The sequence below is a fragment of the Tenrec ecaudatus genome, chromosome 2 (genome assembly GCF_050624435.1).
Source record: "Tenrec ecaudatus isolate mTenEca1 chromosome 2, mTenEca1.hap1, whole genome shotgun sequence".
In the NCBI taxonomy this organism is placed as follows: domain Eukaryota; kingdom Metazoa; phylum Chordata; class Mammalia; order Afrosoricida; family Tenrecidae; genus Tenrec; species Tenrec ecaudatus.
Genome location: NC_134531.1, coordinates 96,034,257 through 96,052,610, shown reverse-complemented (window position 1 = coordinate 96,052,610; position 18,354 = coordinate 96,034,257). Strand labels below are relative to the sequence as shown.

General features: G+C 42.8%; 1 protein-coding gene across 1 annotated transcript in view; it reads left to right on the top strand.

Moving 5' to 3' along the window:
- Positions 1-5,014, top strand: part of PCSK1 (proprotein convertase subtilisin/kexin type 1) — a 52,631-nt gene extending 47,617 nt beyond the window's left edge. The window contains exon 14 of the mRNA XM_075541300.1: positions 1,640-5,014. Within this exon, the coding sequence (XP_075397415.1) occupies positions 1,640-2,017 (378 nt within the window). The 3' untranslated portion in view covers positions 2,018-5,014. The remainder of the gene's footprint in view (positions 1-1,639) is intronic.
- The last annotated feature ends 13,340 nt before the right edge of the window (positions 5,015-18,354 follow it).

Below are 18,354 nucleotides of genomic sequence, written 5' to 3'. Positions count from 1 at the left end.
AACGTGTGCACAGTACCTAGTTTTTAGACATTATCACGGAGTCGCATAGGTGTAGTGTCTTGTCTGGTACCTCTATAACAGAAAGACCACAGTAGATGGAATTAGCATTCAGACAGAAGCTTCCTGTCTCCTGGTTTGGGGGGCCAGAAGCCTGGATTCAGGGTCTCCACTTTGGGGGACAAGTTTTCTTCCTCTGTTGCTTCTGAAGAAAGAACGTGTCTCTCAGAGCGTCTGCTCCCCCCCCCCCCCCCCGCCCCCCCCCACCTCTTGGTCTGGACTCTTACTTTTCTCTGCTGTGCCTCGCAGTGTATTTGTTGATTCACTTTTATGTCTCAAACGAAATAGACTCCAAATACAGCCTCCATTAAGCCCGCCTCCCTAACACAGCAAAGACAACCCATTTATAAACCCATGGGATTATATTTATAACCACAGGCATAGAGGTTACACAACGCACCGGTTTGGGGGATACTACTCCATTTCTAAAATTTATAATCCCTGCAACCTCGGGAGGACAGAGGCTACTATGTCCACCTTCCAGGAAACAAACACACACACACACACACACACACACACACACACACACACGCAGCTCTATGTGGCCGAATCGTTCAGCTTCTCTCTATTGATCCCTCCGCTAATATCCCAGGGCAGCACCAAAGGGAATTACGCATTCTCAATTTCTCTCTGCACATTTAAGAGACCAGTTCCTAAACCTGACCGTCCTGAGGTCGCTGGCTTCTGCTCAATCCGTGTCTTTTTCACTCTGTAAACCTTGCCCTCTAGTGCCGCCGATGTCCCTGGTCTAAAACCCAAACACGATGCTGACTCCGGGCAGATGAGCCTCGTGTTTCTCCCCTGAGTTTCCCTACAGCCTCGCCCTTAGCGGGTCCCGCTCCCGGCCGCGGCTGCTTAGAAACATGAATTTGCTGCAGGAAGACTGCAGTGCAGAATTGGACCCCACTGACCTTCTGCAAAATGGGGGTGTTTTCTCCGGGATCCCAGCTCCAGGGGCCACCTCTTCGCCATCCCGGCAGCAGGGCCATTTTGCAGGCGTTTCTCCCTCGCAGTGTCCTTAAGGTGTATAACTGGGGCCCCCGTGCGTTGTCAGCCTTTGGACATACTCCCATCAGGGCACAAAGGGCATCTGCTCAGATCGGCCCAGCTCCTTGGCTCAGCCGACCACCCCACTTTCTCTGCACGTCCCCTTCATACAAGCCAGCGGCAAACGTGGCTGCAACGGGACACAGACCCCCTGGGGCAGCCACACATCCGGGCAGCGCCTATTGCACGAGTCGTTGGCCATTTGGTACCACCTTAGTAAATACCGGCGTGCACCGTGACATTCACGCTTCAGCACCAGGACGCGGGGTCATTCTGGTTCCACTTGACCTGTGAGGAGCGGAGCTATTTTGAACAGTGTCCTGGTACCGCAGGAAGGGGAAGGACGAGAGCTTGACCTTGAGAAGGTGGAACTCCCAGCCTCGTGCCATTTCAGCGCCCCTACCCCTACCCCGCACCCACACTCACACCCACCTGCACCCACTGCCTCTGTGAACGTCTACCCAAACGACAGCTCGCGTGTCTTTCTGTCACTAATGCACCTTCTCCCCCCTGTCGGTGCCATTCTGTGTTCTAGGCGCAGCCCCCACCAGAGAGCAGGAAGGAGAAGCCCCTAGGGGCCCAAAGCCCCAGCCGCAGCAGTGTGGGGGACAGACCCGAGGAGATGGCCGAGGGAGCCCCTTCCCAGGCCATGCTGCGGCTCCTGCAAAGCGCTTTCAGCCAAAACTCGCCCCCCAAGCAATCACCAAAGAAGTCTCCCAGTGTGAAGCCCGACATCCCTTACGCAAACTTCTACGCAGCCCTGGAAAAGCTGACCCAGCCTTCCCAGCTGCGAGACTCCGAGGACAGTCTCTACCACGACTACGTGGACGTTTTCTACAACACGAGACCCTACAAGCACCGAGACGACCGGCTCCTGCAAGCCCTGGTGACCATTCTCAACGAGGAAAACTAAAGCGGGCGTCCTCCTGGGGTGCAAATCCTCACGCTTCTTCCTCCCTCTTAGATTCCGCCTGCATCTGATGTGGTTGTTTTGTCATTGATCCGTACGGTTCTAATATCCTTTGTGATCATTTTCCGTTTCCTCCCCAACTGTACATTTGCAGAGAACGAGCGCGAGTAGGAGACCCAGCTTTCTGACATGACTGTAGCTCTGTCCACACGTGTCTGTGCTCCCTGCGAGCACCTAGCGTTTTGCTCTTTGTGGAGAGCAATCCCCACGACGTTGCCACACCTTATGAGAAGGCCTCCTTAAGCCCACTCATTTCTCCAAAGAAAGAACGGAAGCAGAGCCCTGACAACAGATTTATTTGAAAAATGAAAGTGTACAGACGGAGGGAAAGAATATTTGTCCTAATAGCTTACATCTCACGTTGACTGGTTATGGTCGTGATTTCCCAATGCTGGCTCATGATCATCCCCTGCCTGTCAGGAGTTGAGGGTGTTCCACGGGTTTTTCGGTGGCTTTTATGGGAGCCGCATTGGGTTGTGCTGGGCTGTTAACATCAAAGTGGTCAGTGAGAAACCAGCAGCCAATCTGCGGGAGGAGGAGGAAGTTTTCTTTTCCCATCAAGAGCTACAGTCTGGGGATTCCCACCCAGAGCAGTTCTTCTCTGCCCTCAAGGGTCACTAGGAATCAGAATCAACTTCCTGGCAGTTGTTTCGAAATTTCTAGGCCTTTCTTCCAAGGCACCTCTGGAAACTTTCGGTTAGCCACCGAGCATGTTAACTGTTTGTACAACCCACAGACTCCTATCTTTGCCGCTGATCAGCCCCATGTGAGGACCAGAGAAGTCCGACAGGGTTTTCTTGGCTGTAATCTTTAAGGAAGCAAATCGCCAGCTCTTTCTCCCACAGAACCCCTGGGTGGTTTTGAACCGCCAACCTTTCTGTTAGCAGAAAAATGCTTACTGTTGCACCGCAAGAACGCCTTGCCATAGTGCTCTGCAAATCTGATGCCCAGGGAGCAGTCAGAAAAGTAAGACTCACAGTTCCTCATAGAGTTGTACCCCACGCCTTCCTACTCCAAAGACAACCTGATGGGAAAGCTAGATTAGACCAGAACGTAGACTCTGATATGATCTGCTCGAGCGCTTGTAGCATGTTCCTTCTCCATGGGCGTGCCCCGTAGACAGTTCCCAGGGACAGACACAGTGGAGTCATGCTCTGTGCTCTGGTCTTTCTCTTCTGTCCGATTTTCTGAACCAGACTCCTCCCTCAGCCACACAATTGAGAGAACTAATGTGGAACCATTTTCTCCATACAAATGTACACTTCGGACTTGGCCATTCCTAGTCATGTCTTTTAAGATAACAATGAACAGGAGATAATTTATAAGGAGGAGAGTCAATGTGGTCACAGATTATTCATAATCAGAAGCAATGGGAGATTTCATTTGGTTTGGGTTTTTAAAGCCATTTGCATTAGAACAGGATGTTTTGAATGTTTGAAACTGAATGTCCATTCATTTGACCCCTAGGCCCCATTTGTCCCTTAGGTAGATTCATGCTTTGACTTGTACAATGCTTTAAAAATGTTAGGGAATATTGAAAGTAGGAGATTTCATATAACAATTTAATTTTTGAACCCATATTTCCTTGACCATAGCTGAGTAGCCACTGCTCGGTTAGACTTAAGAACACTCAGAGTGTTCTGTTCCAGGCCACCTGCAGTGGCACTTAACGCACCAACTTGTCAGGATTATATAGGCATCTGAATTTACATGAATGGGTCCAAAGTGCACATGTATGTCGGGGGGAGGAGGGGCAAACAACCTCCAAACTACTTTCAACTTCTTTTCAATCGGATTTTGAAATGATTAATAAGAATGAGAATATGTCATGATCTCTAGTTGGGCTATGTTGCATTTACAGGGAAAAAGAAAAAAGTAGGTTAGACCCTTAAAAATCGCTTTGAAATCTAGTTTTATATATTTTTAATCTCACCTCAGTTGGATGCTCATTTCTATTAATCCATGTGTTGCCATCTTCTTAACTTCTAGCTCTATCAGCTCTATCACTTACCATACTGCTGTTCCCTTATTTAATTTGTCATTAGCAATTTTCCCACAACGTCTGAACTTCATAAGGCCACAAGAGACATTGAACTGGTCTAGGATGAGCGTATTGGAGTGTGTCCCGTATGGCCTTAGAGTGTGGCTGGTAGAGCCAGCTTTCGCCCTAGACTCTAGCACTGGAATTTGTGCAGACCCAGGTTATTTTCAGAGCAGCACCCAGGCTACATGAGCGATGTGCTTCTAAAAGAAACGCAGTGTCATCCTACCCTTCACCATTTCACATGCTGCTTAATATGAAGAGTTGAATATATCTGCAATATCAAAAGGTGTTAATACTGAAAAGAACCTGAGAGTTATGGGCTCAATTTTCAAGTAATACACAAAAATGGAGACAGAGAGGTCAGTGAATGGGTATACATGAAACAGCTGGAGCTAAACTTCCTTCTTTTGCCTTTCCTAGATGAGTGCTGGTGCCTGCTGGACCAGTGGTTCAGCACTGGGCTACTAAGGGGAGGAAGATGAGGTCATCTACTTCTAATGCTCCCACCTTAAACCTTTCTAGTAGAATCTTTTCCCGGTTAAATCCCCAACCAATTTATTGGGTTGTAGCCAAAGGTTCACTCTATGGAAGCTTTAATATTTAAACAAAGTCATTGTTTGAATGTCTTCAACTGGAATATATTGTTCAGACATAAAAATATTTTTATTGTCAGTCTTTCTTAGTGCCTGTGTGTGGATTTTCTTTTGTCCAGTGTAAAAGAGGAATCTTATAAAGTATTTCCCTCAAATTTTAAACTCTATTTTCTTTACAGGTATTTATAATGTACCAATGCTTTTATCAAACAGAAATTTTAAAAGGCATAATAAATTATATTAAAGAATTAAGTTTTCATGAGAATAAGAAAGTTTCATCCAATAAAATATTTTTGAAAAGCATGCTCTTCTGTCAATGAAAAAATATATAATATGTATGTGTCATGATATTAAAAGTGACGTCTGTCTAATAGCCTAATACAGTATGCTAGCTGAGTTTAACATGTGTGGTCTTAGCATTCTTAAGAGAAATCTCACATTATACTTTTGATGTATTAACTGGAATATGTAAAATATGCTTACAAATCAGAAGAATAAATGATTTCTCACTAAATCAAAAAGAAAAAAACGCTCATGTTTCCAACAAAAACACAACCTCCCTATTACCCAATTTGCTCTCTCCAAATGTGCTATAAAATAGAAAAACTGGTTTACATTAAGAAATTAATTCTTTTTACAAAAATGCTCTTTGTAGGTGGCAATTTAAAAATCTGTTTGAAAAGGGATATTCCATTTTTTCTTTATAGGTCAGGCTTTCACTTTCTTGGCAATACCCAATGGCTAAGCTTTAACTGAAGGGGCAAAAAGAACTAAAGGAAATTAGTTCTTGTAAAAGAAGTTATTTACAACAGTTGACTAAACTTGACTTTATTTATATGGCAGGGTAAAGTAGATAAGCACTAAATTCTTCTCATCTGCCCCCTTTCCACACCCACTTTTCTCTGTGCTTCTAACTAACACTCCATCTCTGGAGTCACTGACCACAATCTCAGTACATGACCTTCCTCCTCATGACAATTGGATTTCTTCTGATTCATTCCATTTACTTTTCCTAAGTTTTGATGAAACTAGTATAGTCTTCCATGAATCCTAGAAGGGCTGATCTAACAGATTCTGTTCCCCAAGCCCAACTGCCTTCAAAGTCTATCCACCAGGATGCGTTTAAGACAGGTCTCTGTTTCTTTATGAATTTGATAACTATGGATTAATGATGCACATCCCATAAGCATACGCAAACGCATGTTTATGTCTCAAAGATTGCCGTTAAGTACCACTGACTTGGTTCTGACTTACAGCAACCCTATGTACACCAGAAGAAAACATGGCTCAGTCTGGGCCGTCCTCACAATTGTTCTTATGTTTGAGCTCATTATTGCAGCTACTGAGTCAATCCATCTTGCTGCCCCTTTGCTTTGCCAAGCAAGGCGTCTTTTGTTGGTGATTGGTCTCTTCTAAAAACATGTCTGAGCTACGTGAGACAAAGTCTCATCATCCTTGCTTCTAAGGTGCATTCTGGTTCTACTTTCTCCGAGATAGATTTGGTTGTTATTGTTGTTTTCTTTTTTGGGAACAACTGGTACTTTCAATATTCTTTGTCGGCACCATAAATCAGATGGATTGATTCTTCTTGTCATATGTACTCAAGTTTAAGTCGACCTGAATATCAGCAGAGGCACCTAATTTTACCACAAAAACCGCCTAAAAAATGTGTTGAGAAACTCGGCTTATACACACATATATTTGGTATTTAGGTTTATCCCAAAGATGCTGTGTCTGGTTTGCTGTGGGTAGATGCTGTGGAGTTGGTTGCAGCTCATAGCAAGTCTTTGTACAAGATAACACCAAGCTGCTGAGTCCTCTGCTAGCCTCACAATACTAGGCATATTTGAGTGAATTGCTGCAACCACTATACCAGGACATCTCATTGAAGGCCTTCCTCATTTTTTTGCTGGCCCTTTACTTTGCTAAGCATGATAGCCTTCTCCAGAGACAGGTTCCTTCTTGATAATATGTTCAAAGTACATTCAGAAAGTCCAAACTCATCATCTTTGCTTCTAAGGAACAATCTGACCGTATTTTTCCAAAATAGAAGTTTGCAGATGGCTAGGTCAATAGTACTCTGGTCTACCTGACTTCATCTTTTCACTATGTTTAACTTTTTAGGTGTATACACTTTGAAGCCAAGTTTCCATATCTCTAACATTTCCCCCCAAAGAATTACACTTTCTTTAAAAAAAAAGGAATCAAGTAAAAGGGATAATTTTATTTACAGAAGTTTTGACATTTTCAGAGGCCCAAATTGTGTTCCTTTAAATGTTTTCTTTTTTTTAGCTCAGGGGATAAAAGGAAGTCTAAAGGGACAAAAAGAGGGCTGTAGGGTGGATAGGCTAAGTTTTCCAAATTTAATACTTTTTAAAAATTGTCTTATTAGGGGCTCATACATCTCTTCTCACAATCCATACACACATGTATTGTGTAAAGAACATTTGTACATTCATTTTTCCCCTCATCATTCTTAAAAGATTTGCTCTCCACTTAAGCCCCTGGCATCAGGTCCTCATTTTACCCCTCCCTCCCTGCTCACCTCGTGAACCCTTGATAATTTATATCGCCACTCACACCACTGGTCCTGAAGGGATCATCCTCCCTGAATTCCCTGTGTTTCAGGTTCCTATCTGTACCAGTGTACATCCTCTGGTCTGGCCAGCCTTGAAAGGTAGAATTGAGATCATGATAGTTGGGGGGTAGAGGAAGCATTTAGGAACTAGAGGAAAGTTGTATTTTTCATCGTTGTTACATTGCACCCTGTCTGACTCATCTCCTCCCCGAGACTACTCTGCAAGGAGATCTCCAGTGGCCTACAAATTGGCTTTGGGTCTCCATTCTGCACTCCCCCCTCATTCACTATGGTACAATTTTTTTGTTCTGATGATGCCTGATACCTGATCCCTTCAACACCTCATGATCACAGAGGCTAGTGTGATTCTTCCATGTGGGCTTTGTTGCTTCTGAGCTAGATGGCTGCTTGTTTACCTTCAAGCCTTTAAGACCCCAGATAATATACCTTTTGATAGCCGGGCACCATCAGCTTTCTTCACCGCATTTGCTTATTCACCTGATTTGCCTTCAGCGGTTGTGTCAGGAAGGTGAGCATCATAGAATGCCAATTTAATAGAAGAAAGTATTCTTGCATTGAGGGAGTACTTGAGTGGGGCCAAATGTCCTTCTGCTACCTTAATACTAAACCTATAAATATATGCACATAGATCTATTTCCCCATCCTCATATATAAATATATTTGCAAATAATATATGACTTTATCTAGACCTCTATAAATGCCCTTTGCCTCCCAGCTTTTTCCTCTATTTCCCTTGACTTTCCTCCTGTCCCACTATCATCCTTAGTCCCCACCCGGGTTTCAGCAATTCCTCGTTGTTACATTACCCATGATCATGTCCTACCAGACCTCCCACACCCTCCTCACCACCAATATGGATCACTTGTTGTTCCCTTGTCCCTGGGTTTGTTAACACCACTTCCTTCCCCCCCCCCTCCCATGTCAGTCCCATTGTTTTCTCCTCCAGATTGTTCATCCTGCCTATCTTATTTAGACAGACGTGCGAAGATAATGACATGCACAAAAACAAAACAGAGCAAAACCAAGCAACAATATACAACAAAACAACAACAACAAAGCAATGACAAAAACAAAATAAGAAAGAAAAGCTTGTAGTTAGTTCAAGGATCATTTGTTGACCTGTAGGAGTGTTTTCCACTCCAGTCTGTTGGAGCACCATGCTCTGGTCCCAAAGTCTACCTTCAGCATTCCTTGGGGACCTTGTTGCTCCAAACCCCTGCTGTTAGTGCTTTGCCTTGGTGTGGCGGGATCAGATGGGGTGCAGTTCTCACACTGTGTCTCTGGTGTTGTCCTCTGTAGAGCTATGGGTCTGCGAGGGGCATGATGTCTCATAGTGGGCTGGCCATGTGGTCCTCTCTGTGAACTGGCTGCTCTAATTGGGGTCATCATCCTCAAGAACTGGTGGGCTAGGATGTGCTTCACTCTCTCCTCCTCCCTTTCATCAGCACCCGTGTGCTCCAATCAGATATGTCCCTCTTCTGGAACTGCAGCTTCAATGCCGTCTTTTGAAATAAATTCTTTTGGGGGGAGGGGCAGGTGTCCACTTAGAAGTTGGGTTTGGGGCCGGTCCCGCAGACCTCTCCACTGGTTCCCTACTCCATGCCAGTGTGTTGCATTCACATCTTGGAGCTCTGGGTTGAAGTCTGGTCCCTCTTTCCCTGTGGCAATATAAATAATACTCTCCCTTTGAGTGGGTAAGTGTCCTGTGCCCTGCTATCCATTTCTTTTTTATTATTTTTTCCATCCACCACCTCTTTTTAGTTGTCTACCATGTGTATCCCTGTATTTTGTCTGGTCCCTCCATATTACCTGGTCCTCACCCCAGGAATGTTTGTATATAGTAGCTTTTTCCCTATGCTCCTGGTGCATTTTTTTTAGAAGCTTACCTCAGTGGACTCATGTTGTACTTCTCGTTTTGTGCTTGACTTACTTTGCTTAGCATGATTTCCTCTAGTTCTTCACATACAGTCATGTGCTTCATATGTTTATCACTGCTTTTTAGCGATGGGTAGTACTCCACTGTGTGTGTGTGTATATATATATATATATATATATATATATATATATATATATATATATATATATATATATATATATATATATACCACATTTTTTAAATCGAATCATCAGTTGATGGAAATTTGGGTTGCTTCCAACTCCTTGCAATTGTGAACTGTGCCACAATGAGCATTGGAGCACAGATGTCTGGCCTTGGTTTGTTTCTTGCCTCTACTGGGTATATGCCCAGTAGGAGGATTGCTGGGTTATATGATACCTTGATTTCCCTCTGTTTTAGGTATCGCCAAATCAATTTCCATAGTGTTTGTACATACTTACAAGTCCACTAGCAGTGGATGAGAGTTCCTGTTTCTCCACAGACCCTCCAACATTTGTTGCTTTCTGATTTTTTGAATTGGGCTACCTTTGAGGGTGTTAGGTGGTACCTCATTGTTGTTTTAATTTGCATTTCTCTTATGGCTAAAGATCGGGAACATTTTCTCATATGTTTGTTGGCCACTTGGAATTCTGACCTTGTGAAACTTCTGTTCAGGTCCTTTGCCCACTTCTCAAGTGGGCAATTAGTCTTTTTCTTTTTGGAACTTAGCAAAGTATTGTAGATTTTAGTAACAAGACCTTTGTCTGATGTATCATTGCTAAAGATGTTTTCCCAGTCCGTGGACTCTCTTATTACTCTCTTGATGAATTATTTTGATGTACACAGGTGTTTTATATTCTGTATATCCCATTTATCAATTTGTGCCTCCTCTGTGTTTGTGTCCTTCCCTGTTTCTGATAGTCTATGTATTCCCTGTGCCAAAGTTCTCAACTTGGTCCCAATTCCCGCATTGATGACCCTAATAGTTTGGGGTTTAACTTCAAGGTCTGTGATCCACCTTGAGTTTATTCTTGTGCATGGAGTGAGATAAGGGTCTTGCTTCATTTTTCTGCAGGCAAATATCCCTTTTTTCTAGCACCACTTATTGAAGAGGGCATCTGCTTCCCACTGGATATTTTTGGGGCCCTTATCAAGCATCAGTTGTCTGTATGCTGATAATTTTATTTCTGCATTTTCAGTTCTTTTCCATTGGTCTGGGTATCTGTCATTGTACCAATACCATATGGTTTCAACAACTGTGACTATATATTATGTGCTAAAGTTGGGTAAAGCAAGCCCTAAAACTGTGTCCATCTTCTTGAGGAGTTATCTGCTAATTCTGGGCTTCTTCCCTCTCGATATGAAGTTGGTAATCAGTTTTTCCATTTCTTTGAGGAAAGATGAGGGTAATTGTATCGGGATTGCATTAAACTTATATAGTGCCTTTGGAAGAACTGACATCTTGACTATATTGAGTCTTCCAATCCATGAGCATGGGATATCCTTCCATTTGTTGAGGTCGCTCTTGGTTTAATGCAATAATGTTCTGTAGTTTTCCCCATATAGATCTTTTGTTCTTTTAGCCAGATATCTCCCTAGATATTTCAATTTGTGTTTGGCTATTGTGAAGGGTAACACCTTTTTGATCTCCTCTTCTGTGGTCTTATCCGATGGGTATAGCAGTCTGACAGAGTTCTGTTTGTTGATCTTGTATCCTGCCACTCTGCCAAACTCCTCTATTTCTTCCAGTACTCTCCTGTGGAACTTTTGAGATTTTCCATATATAAAATCATATTATCTGCAAATAATGATAATTTCATCTCTTCCTTCCCCCAGACCAATACTTTGTTGTTTTTACTTTGCCTTATGCTGTTAGCTAAAACCTTCCAGCACGATATTAAATAAGAGTGGGGACAACAGGCATCCTTGTCTGGTCCCCTTTTTCAGTGGGATTGTGTTAGTCTTTTCTTCATTGACTACCATGTTGGCTGTTGGTTTTATATATATCTCTTGTATTGTCTTGAGGAATTTTCCTTCCATTCCTATCTTCTCAAGTGTCTTAAGCAGGAATTGGTGTTGGATGTTGTCAAATGCTTTTTCTGCATCTATCGATATTATCATGTGGTTCTTATAGTTTTTCATGTCAATGTGATGAATAATACTAATGGTCTTTTGTATTGCATCCCTGATATGAATCCCACTTGGTCATGGTGAATTATTTGCTTTATATACTGTTAAGGATTTTTTGCATCGATGTTCATTAGGGATATTGGTCTGCAGTACTCAATTCTTGTGGGATCCTTGCCCGGTTTGAGCATCAGAGTTATACTAGCTTCCTAGAAGGAGTTAACGAGTTTGCCGTCTTTTTCTATGTTCTGGAAGAGGTTGTGTAGGATTGGTGTAAGTTCTTTCTTAAATGCTTGGTAGAATTCTCCAGTGAAGCCATCTGGTTCAGGAGATTTTTTTGTTGGTAAGCCCTTGATAACCTTGTCTATCACTTCTATTGCTATGGGTCTGTTGAGATTCTTTATGTCCATCGAGAATAGTCTAGGGATGGATTGTTTTTCCAAGAATTTGTCCATGTCTTCCAAATTGTTGAATTCACTGGAGTACAATCCTTCGTAGTACTGTGTAATTATCCTTTTGATTTCATTAGGGTCTTCTGTAATGTTCCCTCTTTCATCCCTTATTCTTGCTATTGAAATTTTTCCCCTCTTTTCTTTGGTTAGGATTGCCAGTGGTCTGTTGATTCTGTTTACCCTTTCAAAGAACCAACTTTTAGCAGCATTAATTTTCCCCAGTTTTCTTATTTTCCCTCTCCTGAAACTCAGCCCTGATTTTTATAATTTCTTTTCTTTTACTATTAGTAGGATTGTCCTGCTGACTAGTTGTTGTAAATTTTCTGCCTGCATATCAATCATGAGTCTCTCTTCCTTTCTCAGGTGTGCATATATTGCTATGAAACTTCCTTTGATAACTGCCTTTCCTGTGTCTCATAAGTTTTGGTATGTCGTGTGCTCATTCTCATTGGTTCTAGAAATTTCCTAATTTCATTTCTGATCTTGGCCAATATGCACTTCTTTTGTAATAGAGCGTTATTCATCCTCCAATTGTTTATACGTGTTTCTTCATCTTCCTTTTGTTGATCTCCAGCCTTATGGCACAGTGGTCAGAGAGAGAGAGAGGTCTGTATGATATCAATGTCCTTACATTTATGTAGATTCACCGTATGCCCCAGCATATGGTCTATCTTCGAATGTGTGCCATGTGAACCTCAGAAGAAGGTGATTTTTTTTGTATGTGGATCAAAAACTGTAAATATCAATCAGGCCAAATTGTCTAATTTGTGTTTAAATCTCTAGCCTCCTTGTTGAGTTCTTTCCCTGTGATCTATCTTTATCAGAGAGTGGTGTGTTGAAGTCACCCACTATAATTGTTGAGGCTGTGGTTTCATCTTCAATCTTTTGCAGTGTTTTGTTGATGTATTCATTGGGTCTCTCATTCGGGGAATATATGTTTACAATGTTTATTGATTCTTTGTCTACCATTCCCTTGAGCATTAAATGGTGTCCCTTCTTATCTCTTTTTATGGTTTGCACTTTGAGGTCAATTTTTATCCGAAATTAGGATTGCTACCCCTGGTTTTTTTAAATTGTTGTTTGCTTGGTATGACTTTCTCCAACCTTTAATTCTTAGCCTATTTGTCTATAGCTTTGAGATGTGTCTCCTGTAGGCAGCAGATTAAAGGGTTGTGTTTTCTAAGCCAGTCTGCTAGTCTCAGTCTTTTAATGCTAGAGTTCTGGCCATTGATATCCAGGGTTATTATCTCCATCTGCGGACTATGTGATGTCATCTTTGTGTTGGGTGTTTCCTACTTTCATTTCTCATTAGCCTGTTGTGCATGTGTGGGTGTATAATTCTTGAGTTCTTTCCATCCTTAAGCCAATGCTATCTTGGGGTCTGTTTTCTCTTTGTTGCCCTCTGGGTGAGGTTGTTCTATGTGGCGGTCCCTTATTTATGCTTGGTGGGTGTTGTTCTTCTGCCCATACTGGGTTAGCAAGGAAATTTTGTAGGGCTGGGTTTCTTCTAACATATTCTTTGAATTTTTCCTCCTCCATCTATCTTGATTGATAATTTGGCTGGGTAGAGTATTCTTGGATTTGCATTGTTTTCCTTCAATTTTTGAAATGTTCTGTCACTCTCTCCCGTTCTTCATAGTTTCTGCTGATAGGTCTGAGCATATTCTAATTTGGGAATCTTTATATGTTATTGCTTGTTTTTCCCTATCTGCTCTCAAGATTTTCTCCTTTTCCTCAAAATTGGATAGTTTAACTATAATGTGCCCTGGTGACTTCTTCTTAGGATTCAGTCTATCTGGTGTTCTTTCAGCCTCTTGAATTGTTGCCTGGTTTTCATTCATTAAGCTGGGGAAGAATTCTCTCACTATTGTTGCAGGTGACTTCTTTGTTGTGTCTTCCTCTGATTAGCCAATAATTCTAATGTTGTTCCACTTCATAGCATCAGACATAGCTCTTAGGTTTTCTTCAGCGTCTCTGATGATCTTATTAAATTTTTATTCGCGTTTGTTAAAGTCTGTTTGTTTGTCCTCCAAGTCATTGATGAGGTTCTCTACTTCCTCCAATTGGTTATTGAAGTCCGTGTTTCTGCTACTGATTTTTGTTATCTCCTCCCTAAGCTCCTGTATTTCCCTTTGGTGTATGGTCTTTATCACCTCTATCATTTCATCCTTTTTCTGTATTGTTTCCCTCATATCCTGTATGACTCCAGGCAGCATTCTGAAAACTTATTTCTGTGGCAGATAAATGTCTGCTTCTTCGATGCATGTGGTTATGTTTGGGACATCTTCTGCCATTGCCTTTTATTTATCCTGTTTTCTTGTTAAGGTCATTGGGGCTGATGACTGTTTGTGTTGCGTTGTTTTAGAGGAGCCAGGTGCCATTTTCCAGTAAATGGAAGAGCACTGGCTGTCTCGGGGAGGCTTGTAGGAATACTTTTTCGAACTGCTTGCAGCTAATTTCACTATGGAGTTAACCTACCTCTTTATCTCCCTGTGGCTTCCCTATCAGGAGAGTGCCCCAGAAGGCTGGTAGGTTGCCTGTTTTGGTGTTTCAGAGGTTGGGCAGAGGTTCCTGCAGCAGCTTGGAATGTTGGCGTGTATTGGCCAAGCTGCCTTATGCTTCCAGGTACACAGCAGGAATTACCCAGTAAGAAATTGGGCAGAGTATCACCTGGAGGCAAAACAAGGCATTCCCTATCCTCGCGCCAGCTGCACAGGGTGGAGCTCACCTAGCTGGGTGTGGTGCAGGTGTAAATGTCCTAGGCTAAGGGGAGTGGCCTGGAGGTCAGCAGTGGAGTGTGAGAGAACAGGAAAGAGACAAAGAGGAGGAAAAATGTAAAATTAAGATTGCTTAGACTTTGGGGGAATATAGAGAAGAGAAGGAAACAAAAGGAACAATGTTGCTGAGTCCCGATCCGTGGAGCTGCAAATGTTTATTCCCTGCCCTGAGGCAGCAGTGGCAATGCAAGCTGTGGCTGAGCAAAAGTTCCTGTACAGCTCTCCAAGAACCAAGAAAAAGCCCCTGTGCAGCTCCCTACCACAATGGGGGACCAAGAGGAGAGATTAAAATGAAAGCAACAATGTAGTGGAACCCTGATCCCTACCCCTGGACCTGCGAGGGTTTAGTCCCCCCTCCAAGGTGGTGGTGGCAAGTTGTGGCTTTGCCAAGAAAAATCCCTATGTAGACCGACAGGATTGTGTGTGTGTGGGGGGGGGGGAGCAGATAGGGGTGGAGATGAGAGACAAAGAGCAGAGATGGAAACAAAAACAACAATGTAACTGAACCCTGATCTCTGCCCATGGAGCTACAAGGATCCAGTCCCTGTCCCGAAGCAGGCAGGGGCAAAGAGTGAGTGTGTTGATACCAAGCCCCTCTACTGGCTCCAAATGTTCCCAGCTCTGATATAGACAGTGGCAAGGCCAAGGATAAGCCCCAGCAAGCTTCCACTGAGGTAAGTCAAAAGCCCCCAACCCCTCAAAACCCCGTGCGTCTGTGCCTACTTATCTTTATGAAGCTCCTCCTGCTTTCCAGCCACGTTGAATTTCCCTCTAAGCAACTCTCCTGGGATGAATTCTGCAGAGTCCACATGGTATGTGTCACTCCTTCGCCATCTTTCCAGAAGTCCTCCCAATTTAATTCTTGTAGGACAGTCCTTGCTGTCATTGAGGAATCATCAAATCGAGTTAAACTCAATGAACATGGACCTCCCAGCCATAATCCCTAATGTGATATAATTGTGGATTTCATACACTTGTGGTTATAGTCCCGTTTTGGAGGGTATTATCTGCTAATGAACAGAGATAGGATGAGATTAAGATCTGACCTTAATGGAGGAGGTGAATTGCGTCAAACTATTAAATGATTATTTGGGTTACTCTTCCTTGTAATGGATGTAAGGAATGATAGGCTACAGATGAGAGGAGAAAAGCTGCTCCGAGAGGAGTCTGGGAATAAACCTGGCTGATTAAGGTTTGTAGGAGGCTACTGCCTACTGGAAAGAGTCTGCTGGAGGCCCCCAGTCATATGTTAAGTTGGACATGGATAAGTTAGACAGTTCAGGGGTGAAAAACAAATCACCATATTTGGTTGAAAAATTACATGTTAATTTGAATGCATTTGAGTTACATAATCTCATGTCAACTTGTGTAGGGGTGGTGTCTAGCCTGTCAAACAGGTGGCAGCTTGACCTCATTTGGAAGCACCACGGAGAAAAATAACTCATTGGAGGCCAGATACACTGACTGACATCCCTGTCAGACATCCCTGCTGACAAGACATGTTGAACTACACCGAGCTGGAGGAGCCACATGAAGACCCACACTAGTGCTGAGATGCTATGCTTCCCCTATCACTGGATCCATAAGACTTTCCACCCACCAGCCAGTGATCTTCCTGCATTCAGCATCTTTGCATGTGTTGCGTGAGTCTGAAGAGAACATTATAAATGGGTATCGGACATATGGGCTAATATCATACTTATGAACTTAATCTGGACTAGGCTGGGTGTTTTCTCAATATCAATTGCTCTTCAATATAAAGCTCTTTCTTATACATATGTGGGTGTCTATGAATTTGTTTCTCTAGTCTAACCAGAATAACAAAGCATCATTCATATGCAATGCAACTTCCACCAGGTGACCTTTCCCTGCATGGATTTGGTAAGGAAGTCGGGAAAGTTATTGATAGGACTAGCCTGAGTCAGGCTGGGTTGACTATAGAAACAAATGCAGTGATACTCCTATATGTATAAGAAAGAGCTTTATACCGAGAAGTAACCATGCATTAATAAAACATACCCGTCCAGTACAACTCAAGATCATATGTCTGATACTAGTCCACAAGTCCCTCTTCAGACTCATGCAGCCACATGCAGTGATGCAGAATGCAGGAAGATCACAGGCCAGTGGGTGCAGAATTGGGTGGCTACAATGGCAGTGGCTGCATCACAGGACGCGCACGGGTCTCAGCATGATGCGTCACCCAGAAAAGTGAAGGCAGTAAGCGAGAAAGAGGGGCCCAGCCTCCAGAGAGCCATTTGTCTAGGTCACACCTTCAAAGGAGGTCACCAAACTGTGACCTGATTGACAGGCTATCTCCACCCATATCTTCTTCCAGGTGTCCCATTGGTACAAAAAAATCCTAATTCTCACAGCCTGTGAGTAATTCTGAATAGGATTCCCTACAAAAACATCCTGCTGCATATAATATGAGCCCTCTTTAAAGCAGTGGGTATGATCTCATCACTGGCAAAGCCAGGAATGGAGAGCATCTTTTGGACTGGTCTACCCCTGCCTGACCTTCAGAATTTGGGTGGAACAGCACCCATTATATCTGTGAGACATTTTCCCAAACTTTGGTGAGTTTCTGGGGGACACTGCAATACTCAAGGGAGGAGTGGGAGAAAAATGAAGCAGGGTAACATCTTGGGGGAAAAGTTGGACATTTGGGACTTCTCAGTATCCAACTTCTTGGGACTAGCTTCATGTTCATTCTTAGAAAATAAATTACAGCCCAGGTACATTGTCTTGATGGGGGAAAATTCCTCAGTACAATTTTATGGCATTTTTATCACCATTGCAGGTTTCAAGTTTCTTAAAAGATCTCTATCATAAGTCCCCATGATTACACTATGTTCTTTGAGAAAATCTATCTTTGGAATCTCCGAAAGCAGATTATCTCTCTGCCTTGAATTCATCTTTGAGGTCTTCTTGACTTTGTATAAAATACTTGACTTATCTAACAATTGTTATTTCATGTGAGGCAACATTCACATCAACTTTTTGAAAATTTTCAATGATCTGGGAAGATGCCCACTTGAGTTTTGCTGAAAATTGAGTATTAACCATGACCTCACCATTGATTTTGTTGCATGGCATACAAAAATGTCCCTTTTATTACGGCGACATAATGATAATAAAAAGAGCCCTGTGGTAATATGGGCTAAAGGCTGGGCTGCTAACCACAAGGTAGGCAGTTCAAATTCATCAGTGGCTCAGTAAGAGGAAGAGGAGGTTGTCTGCTTCTGTAAAATATATAGTTTAAGACATCATATCGACTGTTGCCATGTGTCACGGTTGACTTATTTGGCAGTGGTTTTGGTTGGAGTAGAAGGGGTCTAAGACAATTGTACTTCTGGAGAATTTTCCTGCAGTTATCCACTGATCACCGAGACTGTTTGAACACATTTTGTTTGGAGAAAGCCCGTGCGTGTACGAACTGCATTCCTAACATCAACACAATTTTACTTTCCCTCATATGATTGACGTTGATGGCTGAACGTGCACTGTTGGTGGTTCTTAGAAACCAAAACTGAAAGTCAAAAGGTATTGACTAAATCCTCAGCTGAGGGAAAATTCTAGGAGATACATTATTATACAGAGGTGATGAAACCACATCTGGAAGAGCAGCTGCAATTAGAACCACCACTGGTTATGTTTGCCGTTATCCACAGCTACTCTCAAATATTCACCTGTATATTTGTAGAGGCCAACAGGCAAATTACATGCAGATATGGTGGGAATTAATCTGAGTCCTGCAAGTCCTTATTTAGGCCGAATCTCCATAATCCTCTAGGAATGTAGCCTTGCTT